The sequence below is a fragment of the Xyrauchen texanus genome, chromosome 35 (genome assembly GCF_025860055.1).
Source record: "Xyrauchen texanus isolate HMW12.3.18 chromosome 35, RBS_HiC_50CHRs, whole genome shotgun sequence".
In the NCBI taxonomy this organism is placed as follows: Eukaryota; Metazoa; Chordata; class Actinopteri; order Cypriniformes; family Catostomidae; genus Xyrauchen; species Xyrauchen texanus.
In genome coordinates, this window is record NC_068310.1 from 38,315,341 (window position 1) to 38,336,210 (window position 20,870).

General features: G+C 45.3%; 1 protein-coding gene across 1 annotated transcript in view; it reads left to right on the forward strand.

Annotated features, from left to right (window-relative positions):
• LOC127628597 (WD repeat-containing protein 7-like) overlaps positions 1 to 20,870 on the forward strand; it is a 113,535-nt gene that overhangs the window by 21,251 nt on the left and 71,414 nt on the right. The window contains 6 exon segments of the mRNA XM_052105368.1: positions 426 to 674; positions 783 to 1,003; positions 5,507 to 5,702; positions 8,061 to 8,275; positions 19,827 to 20,060; positions 20,351 to 20,847. Coding sequence (XP_051961328.1) covers positions 426 to 674; positions 783 to 1,003; positions 5,507 to 5,702; positions 8,061 to 8,275; positions 19,827 to 20,060; positions 20,351 to 20,847 — 1,612 coding nt within the window.

Consider the following 20,870-nt stretch of genomic DNA (forward strand, 5'->3'; position numbering starts at 1 on the left):
ACGTCCAGCAATGGATTCAGTACAGCAGCTTTATTACTGACCTCTAGTGGCCACACAAAGTATTACATAAACAGACTCATCCAAATAATGCCAATAGAGCATTTTTAAAGGAGCACAGAAACATGTTGGTTTCCTATTTTAGTACACTGCAAGTCAAAACTGTGAACTTTTGATATAAAGGCTTCTGCTTAAAAAGTTGAAATTAGTTTTGTAGACAAATTTATAGTGTGCCTACAAAACGATTTTCATTTTATTTTGAATGGATGATTTGGAGTGGATAAGTGAAGGAAAAGCAGGCATCAAGTGTCCAGCATTCATGTGAACTCCTTCAATATTGTTTAAAAACCATCCCAGGATGCACCTCAAGAAGTTGGGAATGTGTCCAAACGTTTGACGTATCATATTTTTCTCTCTCCCCCTCTCAGAGCTCCAGGTTTCTGTCGGCATTAGTCTCCAGGAGGCGTTTGATAAGTTAGCTCCATCTCCGGCGGGCATCATTGACCAGCTGAGTGTTCTGTCCGGCTCTAACGACCCCATCAAAGTGACTGCCAGCGTTTACATCCCGTCTCAGGGGCGACTGGTGTGCGGACGAGAAGATGGCAGCATCATACTGGTTCCTGCTACGCAGACGGCCATCGTTCAGCTACTGCAGGGAGAACACATGCTGCGCAGAGGTGAGAAATCACAGACTAAAAATGTATTAACTCGGGGTTTAGCATTGTGTAACATAACAAGGCTTTATTCGGTTCTTTGGTTCTTTATTCATCTCTCTGTCTCTGTAGGTTGGCCTCCTCATCGTACCCTGAGAGGTCACAGACAAAAGGTCACGTGTCTGCTGTACCCTCACCAGGTGTCTCCACGCTACGATCAGCGCTCGCTGGTGTCTGGAGGCGTCGATTTCTCTGTCATCATCTGGGATATTTTCACAGGCGAGATGAAGCACATCTTCTGCGTTCACGGAGGAGAAATCACACAGCTGATCATTCCTCCAGAAAACTGCAGCGTAAGTTTCTTCAACACTGGAGTCATGCGTGTAAACCGTAGAACAACAGCGGGTAGAACAGTGGGGTGGAGATATTTATAATGATTTTAAAGTATGTAACTTTTTCGGCATTTGAATACTTTCTTTTATCCCAGCTTAACATGCAGAGACAACTGGAGCCATTTAGAGGTTTATTTTCTTGAAAACGGTAAACACTGTCTCTTTGGCACCATGAAAATGGTTCTGTTTGTTTTGAGTGACCTGTTTAGACTCCACCCACCAACATTACTCAACCAGTGGTGTGGGTTGGGGGAGGGGCAATTTATTTGTTTAAACCAACGGCAGGTGCTCGGAAAGCTGTTTTGAAAATTATGGTTATTTTTGGTTATTTTTGTCATTCCGTTCGGTGATGCTTGTGTTGCAGAAATTAAAAACTTCAGCTTTAAAGTCATTTTGATATTTTTTTCTGGGGCTTAAAATACAAAATGTGGGAAACTGTCCAGTGAGAGAGTAAAAAAATAAAAAATAAAAATATATACAGTGAGGAAAATAAGTATTTGAACACCCTGCTATTTTGCAAGTTCTCCCACTTGGAAATCATGGAGGGGTCTGAAATTGTCATCGTAGGTGCATGTCCACTGTGAGAGACATAATCTAAAAAAGAAAATCCAGAAATCACAATGTATGATTTTTTAACTATTTATTTGTATGATACAGCTGCAAATAAGTATTTGAACACCTGTCTATCAGCTAGAATTCTGACCCTCAAAGACCTGATAGTCTGCCTTTAAAATGTCCACCTCCACTCCATTTATTATCCTAAATTAGATGCACCTGTTTGAGGTCGTTAGCTGCATAAAGACACCTGTCCACCCCATACAATCAGTAAGAATCCAACTACTAACATGGCCAAGACCAAAGAGCTGTCCAAAGACACTAGAGACAAAATTGTACACCTCCACAAGGCTGGAAAGGGCTACGGGAAATTGCCAAGCAGCTTGGTGAAAAAAGGTCCACTGTTGGAGCAATCATTAGAAAATGGAAGAAGCTAAACATGACTGTCAATCTCCCTCGGACTGGGGCTCCGTGCAAGATCTCACCTCGTGGGGTCTCAATGATCCTAAGAAAGGTGAAAAATCAGCCCAGAACTACAGGGGAGGAGCTGGTCAATGACCTGAAAAGAGCTGGGACCACCGTTTCCAAGGTTACTGTTGGTAATACACTAAGACGTCATGGTTTGAAATCATGCATGGCACGGAAGGTTCCCCTGCTTAAACCAGCACATGTCAAGGCCCGTCTTAAGTTTGCCAATGACCATTTGGATGATCCAGAGGAGTCATGGGCGAAAGTCATGTGGTCAGATGAGACCTTTTGGTCATAATTCCACTAACCGTGTTTGGAGGAAGAAGAATGATGAGTACCATCCCAAGAACACCATCCCTACTGTGAAGCATGGGGGTGGTAGCATCATGCTTTGGGGGTGTTTTTCTGCACATGGGACAGGGCTGACTGCACTGTATTAAGGAGAGGATGACCGGGGCCATGTATTGCAGATTTTGGGGAACAACCTCCTTCCCTCAGTTAGAGCATTGAAGATGGGTCGAGGCTGGGTCTTCCAACATGACAATGACCCGAAGCACACAGCCAGGATAACCAAGGAGTGGCTCTGTAAGAAGCATATCAAGGTTCTGGCGTGGCCTAGCCAGTCTCTAGACCTAAACCCAATAGAGAATCTTTGGAGGGAGCTCAAACTCCGTGTTTCTCAGCTGACAGCCCAGAAACCTGACTGATCTAGAGAAGATCTGTGTGGAGGAGTGGGCCAAAATCCCTCCTGCAGTGTGTGCAAACCTGGTGAAAAACTACAGGAAACGTTTGACCTCTGTAATTGCAAACAAAGGCTACTGTACCAAATATTAACATTGATTTTCTCAGGTGTTCAAATACTTATTTGCAGCTGTATCATACAAATAAATAGTTAAAAAATCATACATTGTGATTTCTGGATTTTTTTTTTAGATTATGTCTCTCACAGTGGACATGCCCCTACGATGACAATTTCAGACCCCTCCATGATTTCTAAGTGGGAGAACTTGCAAAATAGCAGGGTGTTCAAATACTTATTTTCCTCACTGTATATATATAAATATTTATGATATATTCATTATGTAACCTCATGTTTGGATTCTTTCATTTATCTATCTGTCTGTCTGTCTACAATATCTGTCTGTCTGTCTGTCTGTCTACAAGATCTGTCTGTCTGTCTACAAGATCTGTCTGTCTGTCTTTCTACAAGATCTGTCTGTCTGTCTACAATATCTGTCTATCTCTCTGTCTACAAGATCTGTCTGTCTGTCGACAAGATCTGTCTTCTGTCTGTCTGTCTACAACATCTGTCTGTCTGTCTACAAGATCTGTCTGTCTGTCTGTCTGTCTACAACATCTGTCTGTCTGTCTACAAGATCTGTCTGTCTGTCTTTCTACAAGATCTGTCTGTCTGTCTATCTCTCTGTCTACAAGATCTGTCTGTCTGTCGACAAGATCTGTCTTCTGTCTGTCTATAAGATCTGTCTGTCTGTCTACAAGATCTGTCTGTCTGTCTACAATATCTGTCTGTCTGTCTGTCTGTCTACAAAATCTGTCTATCTGTCTGTCTGTCTGTCTGTCTGTCTACAAGATCTGTCTGTCTGTCTGTCTACAAGATCTGTCTTTCTGTCTGTCTGTCTACAAGATCTGTCTTTCTGTCTGTCTGTCTACAAGATCTGTCTGTCTATAATATCTGTCTGTCTGTCTACAATATCTAAAAAAAGAAGTTTTGTAGTCAGATGAAACAAAAATAGAGCTTTTTGGCAGCAAGAACCAGAGATGTGTTTGATACAAACGGAGAAGTAGCCATATGGAAAAGTACCTCATGGCCACGGTTTAATATGTTGGTGGATCTTTAATGTTGTGGGGCTGTTTTTATGACCAAGGTCATGGCCATCTTGTTCGGATACATGGCATCATGGACTCTATCATATACCAACCGATACTAAATCAAAACCTGACTGCCTCTGCAGAAAGTTTAAAATGGGCCACGGTTGGAACTTTCAACAGGACAGTGCTCTAAAACACACATCGAAATCAACACAAAAATGGTTAACTGACCACAAAATAAAGGTTTTGCCATGGCCATCCCAGTCCCCTGACTTGAACCCCATAGAAAACCTGTGAGGTGAACTGAAGAGGAGAGTCTCGGAATTTGAAGGAACTGGAGAGATTCTGTATGTAGGATTGATCCCAGAACCCTTGCCATGTGTTCTCCAACCTTATTAGTCATCATAGGAGAAAACTCAGGGAAGAAGTATCATCAAAGACACCTCACCCCAACCATGGACCGTTTACTCCTCTCCCATCTGGGAGATGCTACAGAAGTCTTCGCTGTCACACCAGCAGACTCAGAAACAGTTTCTTCCAGTCCCTTTATTTTATACATAATCCACAAACTTTTTGCCCATTTACACCTTCATGATGCAATTGTACTTTGTAGGGGCGGCTGTGGGTCAGTTGGTAGAGTGGGTTGGCCACTGATCGCAGGGTTGGTGGTTAGAATCCCGGCCCACACAACTCCACATGCCGATGTGTCCTTGGACAAGACACTGAACCCCATGTTGCTCCCAATGGCAGGCTAGCACCTTACATAGCAGCTCTGCCGCCATTGGTGTATGAATGTGTGTGTGAATGGGTGAATGAGTCACAGTGTAAAGTGCTTTGAATACCGTTAAAGTTAAAAAGGCGCTACATAAGTGCAGACCATTTACCATTTACTGTAATGGTCACCAGCCATTTACAGATCCCTGTACAATGCACCATATCTATTTATATTCCTTGTCATTTGCACTGAGCTGGAATTACTTCTGTACTGTTATTTCTGTCTGTGTGTTTCTGTCCACATGCCTAGATATATATGTTTTGGTATAAATGGAATTGTGTGTGTGGTGCTGAGGAGAGGAAGATGAGTTGCCGTGGTGATGTCGTTGTGGTGACAGTGATGGCACGAGCAGTGATTGGTTTTCATGGTCAAGGTTTTTCATGACGTTACATCAGCACTTCAAAACATCATCTGTCTGCACACATACGTGGACAGGCTCTACTCAAATCTGTGTGCTCTTCCTAGTCTTCCACTGACATTTAAAGGCTTATACAGTGACCGATGGCAACATCATTTCTAATCTGTCGAGTTTCACCTTGGTGACCAATTAGAGAGGAACTTTTAACGCTAAATGTCAGGTGAAGAGGCTACCAAAGCCTACGAAACGTAATCAAAAGAACAGACTCTACCGTTTCCGTGGAAATGGTCCGAGTCTCCCCTTAAATCAGGCTTGACCTTTGTTGCGGCATTCAACAATGAGTTGCTGACAGCAGCTGTTTTATGCAGTGTGAATAAGCTAGACTGAATCGATTCAGAGAGGGAATGATGTCATGTCATCTCTGTTTGGTTTGAAGTCTTTGAGCTAATCTTTTCTCATTCTCTCGGTGTGTCTGCAGACCCGTGTCCAGCACTGTGTGTGTTCTGTGGCCAGCGATCACTCCGTGGGTCTGTTGAGTATGAGAGAGAGGAAGTGCATCATGTTGGCCTCCAGGCATCTGTTCCCCATCCAGGTGATCAAATGGAGGCCGTGCGATGATTATCTGGTGGTCGGATGTTCAGATGGATCCGTCTACGTGTGGCAGATGGACACAGGTGAGCTTGAGGTCAGGGTTCATAGGCTGGAGGTCAGACATTGTTTGTGCTTCTGACTATGGTCATAGAGTCCAGTCCACATTGCATCTGATTAAGAACCGGACACTTTTTCCAAAACCCCGACTCCAAAGATACAAAAGGAGCTTTGAGACAAACACAAGCAGAAACAGTTGTCAAAATCAAGAGCTGCAAAACAGCGCCCTCAACTGACAACTGTTATGAACAACATGGCATAAAAATGGCATTATGCCTCAATAATGCGGTGCAGCTACAAAACTATGAGAACATGCGAAATGATTGACAGGGAGAAAGTTTCTCACCCCACTGGCAAATAGTTTAGTTATTTTTTTATTTATTTGAAACTTAAATATCTTGTCATTTTGCTTTTCAAGTAATTTACTTTAACCTGTCCATGTTCACTCTGCTTACATTTAACATATAATTTACCATCTATAAATTTAATTAATGTTAACATGATACATCAAAGGTCAAAGGGTTCAACATTGATATCTGATCTCTGTTTCACGATAGTAATCCTCCAGAAACAGTAATTGAGTTATTTGTGCAGGAGTACAAATGAAAACATGCCATATCAAAACGGGACTTTTATTATGAAAACATGCGATATCAAAACGGGACTTTTATTATGAAAACATGCGATATCAAAACGGGACTTTTACTATGAAAACACGCAATATCAAAACGGGACTTTTATTATGAAAACATGCGATATCAAAACGGGACTTTTATTATGAAAACATGCGATATCAAAACGGGACTTTTACTATGAAAACACGCAATATCAAAACGGGACTTTTACTATGAAAACATGTGATATCAAAACGGGACTTTTATTATGAAAACATGCCATATCAAAACGGGACTTTTATTATGAAAACATGCCATATCAAAACGGGACTTTTATTATGAAAACATGCCATATCAAAACGGGACTTTTATTATGAAAACATTCAATATCAAAACGGGACTTTTATTATGAAAACATGCCATATCAAAACGGGACTTTTATTATGAAAACATTCAATACCAAAACGTGACTTTTACTATGAAAAAACATACAATATCAAAACGGGACTTTTATTATGAAAACATTCAATATCAAAACGTGACTTTTACTATGAAAACATACAATATCAAAACGGGACTTTTATTATGAAAACATGCGATACCAAAACGGGACTTTTATTATGAAAACATGCCATATCAAAACGGGACTTTTATTATGAAAACATTCAATACCAAAACGTGACTTTTATTATGAAAACATGCGATACCAAAACGGGACTTTTATTATGAAAACATGCCATATCAAAACGGGACTTTTATTATGAAAACACGATCGCCAGATGAATCCAGTTCAACACACTTGGGTCAATCGTCCATGACGAGCGTTCATTAAAAACATCCAATCGCACTTTTAGTCCATAAAAGTGATAAATGTGAGAAATATTGATATATTCTCCATTGTTTACACGAGATCTCGCCTTCGTCATCGTTCTTCAACAAACTGCAATCTGAGCAGCATTCATGTTGTAAAACTGTTTATGATCTGATATATTAGAGTCTCATAAACAAAACCAGCCCGTCTCCAAAGTCTGTTTATAAAAATGTGGCGTAGTTTTATTCATAATCGTCGAGCAGTGCCGTCAGATTTAGTGTCGTCTTGAGAGGCGGAGCTTAATTTGACTCTGAACACTTCCAGAGATTTTACAGAGATTTAAAGCTGCAGGAACTCATTTATTATTAAATCATCTTCAGATTAGAAACGAAACTTCTTTAGACTCTTGACTTTGAGGACATTGTATTTCTGGGGTGTCTTGACACTTTTATTATTGTTTTGTTTAGATTATAAAAACATGTTCAGCACAAAATATTTCCATTTACTATAAACTTCAGCTTCTCTAACTTTAAAAAATAACAACATATATTAATTCTGACACTTGTGAAATAAAGCCCAAAGTGTCTTCTTTCAAAAGAGACCACAACTGTGTCCAAACTCCAAAGGGTCCCGTAAATACAACCATTTCAGTTCAGGTGTGTCATTTTCATAGTTTGTGCTCAAAAATGGGGCGTTCATTAACAGGTTAAAGGAGTCTTGTTTTAAGGATGTCTCTCTCTCTGTCTGTCTGTCTGTCTGTCTGTCTGTCTCCCCTCCTGCTGCTTTAGACACATTAGTGTTTTATGTATCCACTTACACCCGTGTATTATGTGAGCTGAGTAGAAGAGGACACACAGTGTGAGGAGTGTAATGGGTTTATCGAGTATTCAGTCTGTGCCAGGTTAGACAGACAGACTAATAGATAGACTGATAGATAGTTTCATGTGTGTGTTTATCAGGAGCTCTGGACCGATGTGTGATGGGCATCACTGCAGTGGAGATACTGAATGCGTGTGATGAGGTGGTACCCGCGGCGCTGGACTCTCTCAATCACCCCGCAGTGAATCTGAAACAGGCCATGACCCGCCGCAGTCTCGCTGCGCTCAAGAACATGGCACAACACAAACTCCAGACCCTCGCCACCAACCTGCTGGCTGCAGACAACGCTGACAAAGTGAGAGCATTGAACATATACATTAGATGCATTGAACGGAAGAGTGCAGAGATCTCAAGGCTCATTTTAACACTAATGAAGATATTATTTAGACGTAAGAGATTGCAGCAATCAAATGTTACAGTGAACACTTAAGGTGCTTGCTCCGTCCCCCAGCTTCTTCTGATTGGTTTAATGAAGCGTAATACTTAAGTGTTTGTTCCAATCAATAACGCCATCTATGAGCAATAATAATAGTGATGCTAGTCACAGTTTTGCGTCTATTGTGAGATACTGACGGTCAAATGACAGAGTAGTTTAAAGGAGAACTGTCATTATTGTCACTCACTGAGCATCTATTGTACACAACACACCCAGCTGAGCTAATGATACATAACCACCAAACACCAGCAATCACTCGCACAGACTATAGACCTGTCTCCCTCTCACTCTCACTCGCTCTCTATCTCTCTCTCTCGCTCTTGCTCGCTCTCAATCTCTCTCTCTATTCAATTCAAATGAGCTTTATTGGCATGACAAATTGTACATTGTATTGCCAAAGCATTTATATGAGCATGAAAAATAACAGAGTAGAACAAATTCTGTATTGAACAAGTGTTGAAAAAGGGAAAAAATAAATAAATAAAATAAACAGTGTATATACTTTCAGTGGTGTTTGTGTGTGTGTGTGTGTGTGTGTGTGTGTGAGTGAGGTGAGTGTGTGTGTGTCTGTCAGTGAGTGAGTGAGTGTGTGTGTGTGTGTGTGTGTGTGTGTGTGTGTGTGTGTGTGTGTGTGTCTGTCAGTGAGTGAGTGAGGTGTGTGTGTGTGTGTGTGTGTGTGTGTGTGTGTGTGTGTGTGTGTGTCTGTCAGTGAGTGAGTGAGGTGTGTGTGTGTGTGTGAGTGAGGTGAGTGTGTGTGTGTGTGAGTGGGTGGGTGAGTGAGGTGAGTGAGTGAGTGAGTGAGTCTGTCAGTGAGTGTGTGAGTGAGTCTGTCTGTCTGTCAGTGAGTCAGCGAGTGAGTGAGTCTGTCAGTGTTTGAGTGAGTGAGTGAGTGAGTCTGTCTGTCTGTCAGTGAGTGAGTTAGTGAGTCTGTCTGTCTGTCTGTCTGTCTGTCTGTCAGTGAGTGAATGAGTGAGTCTGTCAGTGAGTGAGTGAGTCTGTCTGTCTGTCAGTGAGTGAGTGAGTGAGTCTGTCAGTGAGTGAGTGAGTGAGTCTGTCTGTCTGTCAGTGAGTGAGTGAGTGAGTCTGTCAGTGAGTGAGTGAGTCTGTCTGTCTGTCAGTGAGTCAGCGAGTGAGCGAGTCTGTCAGTGTGTGAGTGAGTGAGTCTGTCAGTGAGTGTGTGAGTGAGTCTGTCTGTCTGTCAGTGAGTCAGCGAGTGAGCGAGTCTGTCAGTGTGTGAGTGAGTGAGTCTGTCAGTGAGTGTGTGAGTGAGTCTGTCTGTCTGTCAGTGAGTCAGCGAGTGAGCGAGTCTGTCAGTGTGTGAGTGAGTCTGTCAGTGAGTGTGTGTGAGTGAGTCTGTCTGTCTGTCAGTGAGTCAGCGAGTGAGCTGAGTCTGTCAGTGTGTGAGTAAGTGAGTCTGTCAGTGAGTGTGTGAGTGAGTCTGTCAGTGTGTGAGTGAGTGAGTCTGTCAGTGAGTGTGTGAGTGAGTCTGTCAGTGAGTGAGTGAGTGAGTCTGTCAGTGAGTGTGTGAGTGAGTCTGTCTGTCTGTCAGTGAGTCAGCGAGTGAGCTGAGTCTGTCAGTGTGTGAGTGAGTGAGTCTGTCAGTGAGTGTGTGTGAGTGAGTCTGTCAGTGAGTAAGTCTGTCTGTCAGTGAGTGAGTGAGTGACTGTCAGTGAGTGTGTGAGTGAGTCTGTCTGTCTGTCAGTGAGTGAGTCTGTCAGTGAGTGTGTGAGTCTGTTTGTCTGTCTGTCAGTGAGTGTGTGAGTGAGTCTGTCAGTGAGTGTGTGTGTCTGTCTGTCTGTCATTGAGTGAGTGAGTGAGTGAGTCTGTCAGTGAGTGTGTGAGTCTGTCTGTCAGTGAGTGAGTGAGTGAGTCTGTCAGTGAGTGTGTAAGTGAGTCTGTCTGTCTGTCTGTCAGTGAGTGTGTGAGTCTGTCTGTGAGTCTGTCTGTCTGTCTGTCATTGAGTGAGTGAGTCTGTCTGTGAGTCTGTCAGTGAGTGTGTGAGTGAGTCTGTCTGTCTGTCAGTGAGTGAGTGAGTCTGTCAGTGAGTGAGTGAGTGAGTGAGTGAGTCTGTCAGTGAGTGTGTGAGTGAGTCTGTCTATCTGTCAGTGAGTGAGTGAGTGAGTCTGTCAGTGAGTGAGTGAGTGAGTGAGTCTGTCAGTGAGTGAGTGAGTGAGTGAGTCTGTCAGTGAGTGTGTGAGTGAGTCTGTCTGTCAGTCAGTGTGTGAGTGAGTCTGTCTGTCAGTCAGTGAGTGAGTGAGTGAGTCTGTCAGTGAGTGTGTGAGTGAGTCTGTCTGTCTGTCTGTCAGTGAGTCAGCGAGTGAGCGAGTCTGTCTTTCTGTCAGTGAGTGAGTGAGCGAGTGAGTCTGTCAGTGAGTGAGTGAGTGAGTGAGTGAGTGTGTGAGTGAGTCTGTCTGTCAGTGAGTGAGTGAGTGTGTGAGTGAGTGAGTGAGTCTGTCTGTCAGTGAGTGAGTGAGTGAATCTGTCTGTCAGTGAGTGAGTCTGTCAGTGAGTGAGTGAGTGAGTGTGTGAGTGAGTGTCTGTCTGTCAGTGAGTGAGTGAGTGAGTGAGTGAGTCTGTCAGTGAGTGAGTGAGTGAGTCTGTCAATGAGTGAGTCAGTGAGTGTGTGAGTGTGTGTGTGTCTGTCAGTGAGTGAGTGAGGTGTGTGTGTGTGTGTGTGTGTCTGTCAGTGAGTGAGTGAGGTGTGTGTGTGTGTGTGGTGAGTGTGTGTGTGTGTGTGTGTGTGTGTGTGTCTGTCAGTGAGTGAGTGAGGTGTGTGTGTGTGTGTGAGTGAGGTGAGTGTGTGTGTGTGTGAGTGGGTGGGTGAGTGAGGTGAGTGAGTGAGTGAGTGAGTCTGTCAGTGAGTGTGTGAGTGAGTCTGTCTGTCTGTCAGTGAGTCAGCGAGTGAGTGAGTCTGTCAGTGTGTGAGTGAGTGAGTGAGTCTGTCTGTCTGTCAGTGAGTGAGTTAGTGAGTCTGTCTGTCTGTCTGTCTGTCTGTCAGTGAGTGAATGAGTGAGTCTGTCAGTGAGTGAGTGAGTCTGTCTGTCTGTCAGTGAGTGAGTGAGTGAGTCTGTCAGTGAGTGTGTGAGTGAGTGAGTGAGTCTGTCTGTCTGTCAGTGAGTGAGTGAGTGAGTCTGTCAGTGAGTCTGTCAGTGAGTGAGTGAGTCTGTCTGTCTGTCAGTGAGTCAGCGAGTGAGCGAGTCTGTCAGTGTGTGAGTGAGTGAGTCTGTCAGTGAGTGTGTGAGTGAGTCTGTCAGTGAGTGTGTGAGTGAGTCTGTCTGTCAGTGAGTCAGCGAGTGAGCGAGTCTGTCAGTGTGTGAGTGAGTGAGTCTGTCAGTGAGTGTGTGAGTGAGTCTGTCTGTCTGTCAGTGAGTCAGCGAGTGAGCGAGTCTGTCAGTGTGTGAGTGAGTGAGTCTGTCAGTGAGTGTGTGAGTGAGTCTGTCTGTCTGTCAGTGAGTCAGCGAGTGAGCTGAGTCTGTCAGTGTGTGAGTGAGTGAGTCTGTCAGTGAGTGTGTGAGTGAGTCTGTCAGTGTGTGAGTGAGTGAGTCTGTCAGTGAGTGTGTGAGTGAGTCTGTCAGTGAGTGAGTGAGTGAGTCTGTCAGTGAGTGTGTGAGTGAGTCTGTCTGTCTGTCAGTGAGTCAGCGAGTGAGCCGAGTCTGTCAGTGTGTGTGTGAGTGAGTCTGTCAGTGAGTGTGTGTGAGTGAGTCTGTCAGTGAGTGAGTAAGTCTGTCTGTCAGTGAGTGAGTGAGTGAATCTGTCAGTGAGTGTGTGAGTGAGTCTGTCTGTCTGTCAGTGAGTGAGTCTGTCAGTGAGTGTGTGAGTCTGTTTGTCTGTCTGTCAGTGAGTGTGTGAGTGAGTCTGTCAGTGAGTGTGTGTGTCTGTCTGTCTGTCTGTCATTGAGTGAGTGAGTGAGTGAGTCTGTCAGTGAGTGTGTGAGTCTGTCTGTCAGTGAGTGAGTGAGTGAGTCTGTCAGTGAGTGTGTAAGTGAGTCTGTCTGTCTGTCTGTCAGTGAGTGTGTGAGTCTGTCTGTGAGTCTGTCTGTCTGTCTGTCATTGAGTGAGTGAGTCTGTCTGTGAGTCTGTCAGTGAGTGTGTGAGTGAGTCTGTCTGTCTGTCAGTGAGTGAGTGAGTGAGTCTGTCAGTGAGTGAGTGAGTGAGTGAGTCTGTCAGTGAGTGAGTGAGTGTGTGAGTGAGTCTGTCTATCTGTCAGTGAGTGAGTGAGTGAGTCTGTCAGTGAGTGAGTGAGTGAGTGAGTCTGTCAGTGAGTGAGTGGGAGTGAGTCTGTCAGTGAGTGTGTGAGTGAGTCTGTCTGTCAGTCAGTGTGTGAGTGAGTCTGTCTGTCAGTCAGTGAGTGAGTGAGTGAGTGAGTCTGTCAGTGAGTGTGTGAGTGAGTCTGTCTGTCTGTCTGTCAGTGAGTCAGCGAGTGAGCGAGTCTGTCTTTCTGTCAGTGAGTGAGTGAGCGAGTGAGTCTGTCAGTGAGTGAGTGAGTGTGTGAGTGAGTCTGTCAGTGAGTGTGTGAGTGAGTCTGTCTGTCAGTGAGTGAGTGAGTGTGTGAGTGAGTGAGTGAGTCTGTCTGTCAGTGAGTGAGTGAGTGAGTGAATCTGTCTGTCAGTGAGTGAGTGAGTGAGTGAGTCTGTCAGTGAGTGAGTGAGTGTGTGAGTGAGTGTCTGTCTGTCAGTGAGTGAGTGAGTCTGTCAGTGAGTGAGTGAGTGAGTCTGTCAATGAGTGAGTCAGTGAGTGTGTGAGTGAGTGTCTGTCTGTCAGTGAGTGAGTGAGTCTGTCACTGAGTGTGTGTGAGTGAGTCTGTCAGTGAGTGAGTGAGTGAGTCTGTCTGTCTGTCAGTGAGTGTGTGAGTGAGTGAGTCTGTCTATCTGTCTGTCAGTGAGTGTGTGAGTGAGTCTGTCTGTCAGTGAGTGTGTGAGTGAGCGAGTGAGTGAGTCTGTCAGTGAGCGAGTGAGTCTGTCAGTGAGTGAGTGAGTGAGTCTGTCAGTGAGTGAGTGAGCGAGTGAGTGAGTGAGTGAGTCTGTCAGTGAGTGAGTGAGTCTGTCAGTGAGTGTGTGTGAGTGAGTGAGTGAGTGAGTCTGTCTGTCTGTCAGTGAGTGAGTGAGTGAGTGAGTGAGTGAGTGAGTGAGTCTGTCTGTCTGTGAGTGAGTGAGTGAGTCTGTCTGTCTGTGAGTGAGTGAGTGAGTGAGTGAGTGAGTGAGTGAGTGAGTGAGTGAGTGAGTGAGTGAGTGCGTGAGTGAGTGCATCACTGTTTGGTCGACTCTTCCCTCTTTTTGTGGCAGGAATTTATGTATTTTGTTTTGTTCAACAAGTAAATATTGAGCTTGTGCATCTTCCTTCAACTTTTTGAAGTTGGGACAAATCATTTCAAATTTGGGAAAGAAGTGTTTTGGAATGTCATTATAATTAGGGCAGGTGGTTAAGAAGTGCAGCTCTGTTTCTATTTGTCCTTGTTACAGTACGGGCACAACCTGCCCTCTCTGGGCATCAGCTCTGTCTGTATCTGCCCTTCTCTATAGTCAGGCTGTCTGTCTCTCTGTCTGTATCTGCCCTTCTCTATCACCAGTGCTGTCTGTCTTTCCCTCTCTCTCTGTCTGTATCTGCCCTTCTCTATAGTCAGGCTGTCTGTCTGTCTGTATCTGCCCTTCTCTATAGTCAGGCTGTCTGTCTGTCTGTATCTGCCCTTCTCTATAGCCAGTGCTGTCTGTCTGTCTGTATCTGCCCTTCTCTATAGTCAGGCTGTCTGTCTGTCTGTATCTGCCCTTCTCTATAGTCAGGCTGTCTGTCTGTCTGTATCTGCCCTTCTCTATAGCCAGTGCTGTCTGTCTGTCTGTATCTGCCCTTCTCTATAGGCTGTCAGGCTGTCTGTCTGTCTCTCTGTCTGTATCTGCCCTTCTCTATCGCCTATGTGTCTGTCTGTCTGTCTCTCTGTCTGTATCTGCCCTTCTCTATAGTCAGGCTGTCTGTCTGTCTGTATCTGCCCTTCTCTATATTCAGGCTGTCTGTCTGTCTGTATCTGCCCTTCTCTATAGCCAGTGCTGTCTGTCTGTCTGTATCTGCCCTTCTCTATAGTCAGGCTGTCTGTCTGTCTGTATCTGCCCTTCTCTATAGTCAGGCTGTCTGTCTGTCTGTATCTGCCCTTCTCTATAGCCAGTGCTGTCTGTCTGTCTGTATCTGCCCTTCTCTATAGGCTGTCAGGCTGTCTGTCTGTCTCTCTGTCTGTATCTGCCCTTCTCTATCGCCTATGTGTCTGTCTGTCTGTCTCTCTGTCTGTATCTGCCCTTCTCTATAGTCAGGCTGTCTGTCTGTCTGTATCTGCCCTTCTCTATAGTCAGGCTGTCTGTCTGTCTGTATCTGCCCTTCTCTATAGCCAGTGCTGTCTGTCTGTCTGTATCTGCCCTTCTCTATAGGCTGTCAGGCTGTCTGTCTGTCTGTCTGTCTGTATCTGCCCTTCTCTATCGCCAGGGTGTCTGTCTGTCTGTCTGTATCTGCCCTTCTCTATCGCCAGGCTGTCTGTCTGTCTGTCTGTATCTGCCCTTCTCTATCGCCTGTGTGTCTGTCTGTATCTGCCCTTCTCTATCGCCTGTGTGTCTGTCTGTCTGTCTGTCTGTATCTGCCCTTCTCTATCGTCTGTCTGTCTGTCTGTCTGTATCTGCCCTTCTCTATCGCCAGGCTGTCTGTCTGTCTGTCTGTCTGTATCTGACCTTCTCTATAGTCAGGCTGTCTGTCTGTCTGTCTGTCTGTCTGTCTGTGGTCTCTCAGTCTGTCTCTCGTCATGTGTTTCCTCAGTTTGTGGTCTCTGACTGTACTCAGGTATTCTGCTGTCGTGTAGTCTCTGTTTAGGGTCAAATAACATTGTAGTTTACTTTGTTTTTGTGTTGTTTCATTCCAATAAGTTCGGTACTTTTCTTTTTGTGTGTTGATCATGTGGTTGGGCCGGATTGTGTGGATGAGGGTGTCCGTGTCCTGAGGCTGATTATTGTCTGTCTGTGGAGCCTCAGGACCAGCTGGATGATGGGACTCTTCTCAGCGTTCACTTCATGGTTTTTAAGGGCTTTAACATGATAAGAGTTGGGGTCACTCAGTTTTACATGTTTCCAAAATGTAACTGCTCGTTTCTCAATGTGGATTACTAAAGGGTATAATTCTGCCCTGCATGCATTATTAGGTGTGTTTCTCTGTACCCGAAGAATGCCTTTACAAAACTCTGTATGCAGGGCTTCAATCGGATCTTTGTCCCATTTGTCAAATTGGTGATTTAGTGGAGGACCCCAAACTTCACTGCCATAAAGTGCAACAGGTCTCTCTCTCTCTCTCTCCCTCTCTCTCTCTCGCTCGTTCTGTTCCAACTATCACAAAGAGAAAACGGGTGCATCTCTCTCTTTGTTTAACTGCAGAAGTATAAAATCCCCTCTAGAGGGCAGCGTGCCTCCATGCGCTGACTGTTGCACACACACACACACACACACACACACACACACACACACACACACTTTAGTAATACGGGATGACTTGTGTGTGTGATGACATAATGTCGTCATTCTCCATAATTCTGACTGTCTGTCTGCAAGAGTTTTAGAGTGATTACCTTTTATAATTTACAGCATTAGCAGGGAGAGAACTTCGTTCATATGCAAGAAAAATGAACATTATAACTGAGATATATCCAAATAAATCAGAATAAGATCAAATCAGGAAATTGGATAAATTCAGGTCAATATATACATTTGCTCCAAGGATCACTTTCCATCCTGTTAGTCCTTTGACAAGCATCAAATGACATCATCCTCCAGGAAGTGACATAATTTCTGTTTGATAAAATGACAAAATGGATATTTTAAAGAAAGCGCCAAAATGATCTTCACGTTGACAACTGAATTGCTAATTTTAGCAATTAAGTCCTGTTAAGTGCTCTTGCTAATTTGCATATACTCAAGAAAGGATTAACAGAGTTTGTGTCCGAGCTTGACCAGAGTGTGCAATATTCATTTTTCAAGGTCTTGGCTTCACAAGGTAACGCATAACAGGAATGATCCAGGAAGTCCTTTTTTTGCATGTGTGTTTGTGTGTTTGTGTGCGTGTGTGTTTCAGGTCAGAACGGCTCCACAGCTTCTCTAGATGTGTGTAATTTTGAAGCCCTAAACTCGTCTAATGCACTCCGCTGTAATATTCAGTTAGAGCATTATATGATGGCTGCTGAAATTTAAGGCATGTATCTTAAGTCCTGCAGAGTGTCTGAGAAAGCTGATCAGAGATCAGATGTCCTGTAATGAGTCTCATCTCATCTGATGTGTTAAAAATAGTCCAGAGTGATGCTGGGACAGAGCGCTCTTAGTCCTAATGAGGCAGTGTGTGTTTCTAGTGTTGGAAACACTGTCTGAGCAAGAGTGGGACTGAACTAAAGGAGAGAGAGAGAGAGAGAGAGAGACACACACACACACACACACACACAAAGTTGATTATCCTTTTAGTGTGTGTTCTTGAACACTCAATAGTGTCAATCAGACAGACCCATAGCAGTGAATTCTGTGCTCGAGGGTCAAAAACGTCTTGTATTCTGTTCTGCTCTATTTGGTCTGTTCTGTTCTCCTCTATTTGGATTGTTCTATTATATGTGATCTATGTAGTTCTGTCACTTAAAACAAACAACCACCCCACCCCTGTAGAAACAACCAACCAACCACCTCACCCCTGTAGCAACAACCAACCAACCAACCACCTCACCCCTGTAGAAACAAACAACCAACCAACCACCCCACCCCTGTAGCAACAACCAACCAACCACCCCACCCCTGTAGCAACAACCAACCAACCAACCACCTCACCCCTGTAGAAACAACCAACCAACCAACCACCTCACCCCTGTAGAAACAACCAACCAACCAACCACCCCACCCCTGTAGAAACAACCGACCAACCACCCCACCCCTGCAGAAACAACCGACCAACCACCCCACCCCTGTAGCAACAACCAACCAATCAACCACCTCACCCCTGTAGAAACAACCGACCAACCACCCCACCCCTGTAGCAACAACCAACCAATCAACCACCTCACCCCTGTAGAAACAAACAACCAACCAACCACCCCACCCCTGTAGCAACAACCAACCAACCACCCCACCCCTGTAGAAACAACCAACCAACCACCCCACCCCTGTAGCAACAACCAACCAACCACCCCACCCCTGTAGAAACAACCAACCAACCACCCCACCCCTGTAGCAACAACCGACCAACCACCCCACCCCTGCAGAAACAACCGACCAACCACCCCACCCCTGTAGCAACAACCGACCAACCACCCCACCCCTGCAGAAACAACCGACCAACCACCCCACCCCTGTAGCAACAACCAACCAACCAACCACCTCACCCCTGTAGCAACAACCAACCAACCAACCACCTCACCCCTGTAGAAACAACCAACCAACCACCCCACCCCTGTAGAAACAACCAACCAACCACCTCACCCCTGTAGAAACAACCAACCAACCAACCACCTCACCCCTGTAGCAACAACCAACCAACCACCTCACCCCTGTAGAAACAACCAACCAACCACCTCACCCCTGCAGAAACAACCGACCAACCACCCCACCCCTGCAGAAACAACCGACCAACCACCCCACCCCTGTAGCAACAACCAACCAACCAACCACCTCACCCCTGTAGCAACAACCAACCAACCAACCACCTCACCCCTGTAGAAACAACCAACCAAACAACCACCTCACCCCTGTAGCAACAACCAACCAACCAACCACCTCACCCCTGTAGAAACAACCAACCAACCAACCACCTCACCCCTGTAGCAACAACCAACCAAACAACCACCTCACCCCTGTAGAAACAACCAACCAACCAACCACCTCACCCCTGTAGCAACAACCAACCAAACAACCACCTCACCCCTGTAGAAACAAACAACCAACCAACCACCCCACCCCTGTAGCAACAACCAACCAACCACCCCACCCCTGTAGCAACAACCAACCAACCACCCCACCCCTGTAGAAACAACCAACCAACCACCTCACGCCTGTAGCAACAACCAACCAACCAACCACCTCACGCCTGTAGCAACAACCAACCAACCAACCACCTCACCCCTGTAGAAACAACCAACCAACCACCTCACCCCTGTAGAAACAAACAACCAACCACCTCACCCCTGTAGCAACAACCAACCAACCACCCCACCCCTGTAGCAACAACCAACCACCTCACCCCACCCCTGTAGAAACAACCAACCAACCACCTCACGCCTGTAGCAACAACCAACCAACCAACCACCTCACGCCTGTAGCAACAACCAACCAACCAACCACCTCACCCCTGTAGAAACAAACAACCAACCACCTCACCCCTGTAGAAACAAACAACCAACCACCTCACCCCACCCCTGTAGAAACAACCGACCTCTGCAGAAACAACCAACCAACCACCCCACCCCTGTAGAAACAACCAACCACCCTCTAGCAACAACCATCACTTGGTTTGTAGGAGACGTCTCTGGTTACAGTCAAACACCTGCTAAGCTAACGGGAGCATTGCTGTTTTGTTTACTTACACGTCATCTTCTGAGAATCTGGCAATGGGGAATGCCTTTATGGTTGGAGATTGGAGATATCAAGTCGGAATATCCCTCATCCGATTTGAATGGAACGCAGCAACTAGAGTAAATGATCTTTGACAATGATTGGGTCGAATTTAATGGAAAACTATGTGACTTGTGCCTCGTGGCACTTCATAATGTTGACGCTGTTCGTTCGCCGATTGTTTTGCATTTTAGAACGTGCCATGTTGTCCGCCAGACGCATCTGGTGTGGGACCTCCATTTAATGAACCCTGCCTCTCACACATTATTAAAAGTTGTGTTGAGATTTGTATTTGAAGAGACAAAGACTTTGATTTGCAACGAGCAGCCCTATTTACGTCTGAAAATAAAAAGCTTTGCTTGATAAAGTGAGGTCGTTTTCTTCCCCTAGGTGTTTAGGGGGTAAATATGACCAGCACATGTCCCTTACACTTTGTCTTACATCTTAAATTCATAGGTCAGGCTTTTCCTTTTTCATCATAAACAGTTTAACAACTGCTGGAGCAAAATCATTGACCCAGAACTCTCTGTTGTTTCAACATCACCAGCACTGAACAGTTTCAAGCACATTTTTCTGGCAGTCTCTTGGAAAGTCGTTCATTTTAAGACTAGGTTTGCTTTGGATCGATGGCAGGACACAATGTTGTTATATGACCCTCCAAGCACTAACTCAAAGTCTCTGTTCCTGTTGCACTTTAGTGTCATATCTATCTTTATTTAAAGACAACATAAAAATCCAAATGTACCTTGTTATTCCTAAGAAAATAATCCTGTTTCACTCAGAAATGTGTCCCGCTTTCTCCTGCTGTAGGGAAACCTTCCCAAATACTCACATAACTCGCTGGTTGTCCAGGCGATGAAGACCAACGTCACGGATCCAGACATGCACGTGTTGTTTTTCGACGTGGAAGCCGTTATCATCCAGTTACTGACGGAAGAATCGCAGCGCCCAAACCCCACCCTCGTCTCCCCGGAAACGCTGCAGAAAGCACCCGGCGGGGCGGATAAAGGAGGGTCCTTCCTGGCCAATAAGATCTTCAAACAGGTGAAAAAAGGGGTGGGGTTTCAGAGATGGGGGAGGAGACCGAGTTGGGATAGGCTATCCATTGTTTTGTGGGTATACATGAATGCATGACGTTATTGTTAATTTATGATAAGTTTAAATGTTTATAATTCATATCCTGCATCTGATTAAATGTCGAAAGTACCTGCGATGGCAGAGCTGGAATCTAGACAGACAAGATCAAGTAAAATAAAATTCCCGCACTTTTGTGTTTGTGTTGTACTTGTCCAAATACTCGGTTTGACTCATGTCACATTTCCTCGTCTGTCAAGGTGAAAGAGACCATTAAAGAGAACATCAAAGAGCACCTTCTGGACGAAGATGAAGATGAGGAAGAGGAGCTGCGTCGTCGCGAGGAGAAGTCAAAGTCTTTGAGTTTGCTGGAGTATAATCTCACCATGGACACGGCCAAACTCTTCATGTCCTGCCTGCACGCCTGGGGCCTGAACGGAGAACTCGACGACATGTGTTTGAACCGACTGGGCATGCTCAGACCGCACACGCCCATCTCCTTCGGTCTGATCTCTCGGGGCGGTCACATGTCCCTGATGCTGCCCACGTTCAAAGACTCGCTGCTCAGGCAGCTAGCACAGGGATCTGCGGAGGACCTCAAACTCACCGTCTCTGAGGTTGTGGGCAAGGGCACGTACGGCGTTTCCAGGGCGGTAACCACGCAGCACCTGCTGTCCATCATCTCGCTGGCCAACACGCTGATGGGCATGACCAATGCCACGTTCATCGGAGAGCACATGAAGAAAGCACCGGTCAGGTGAGTTGACACGACACCAATAG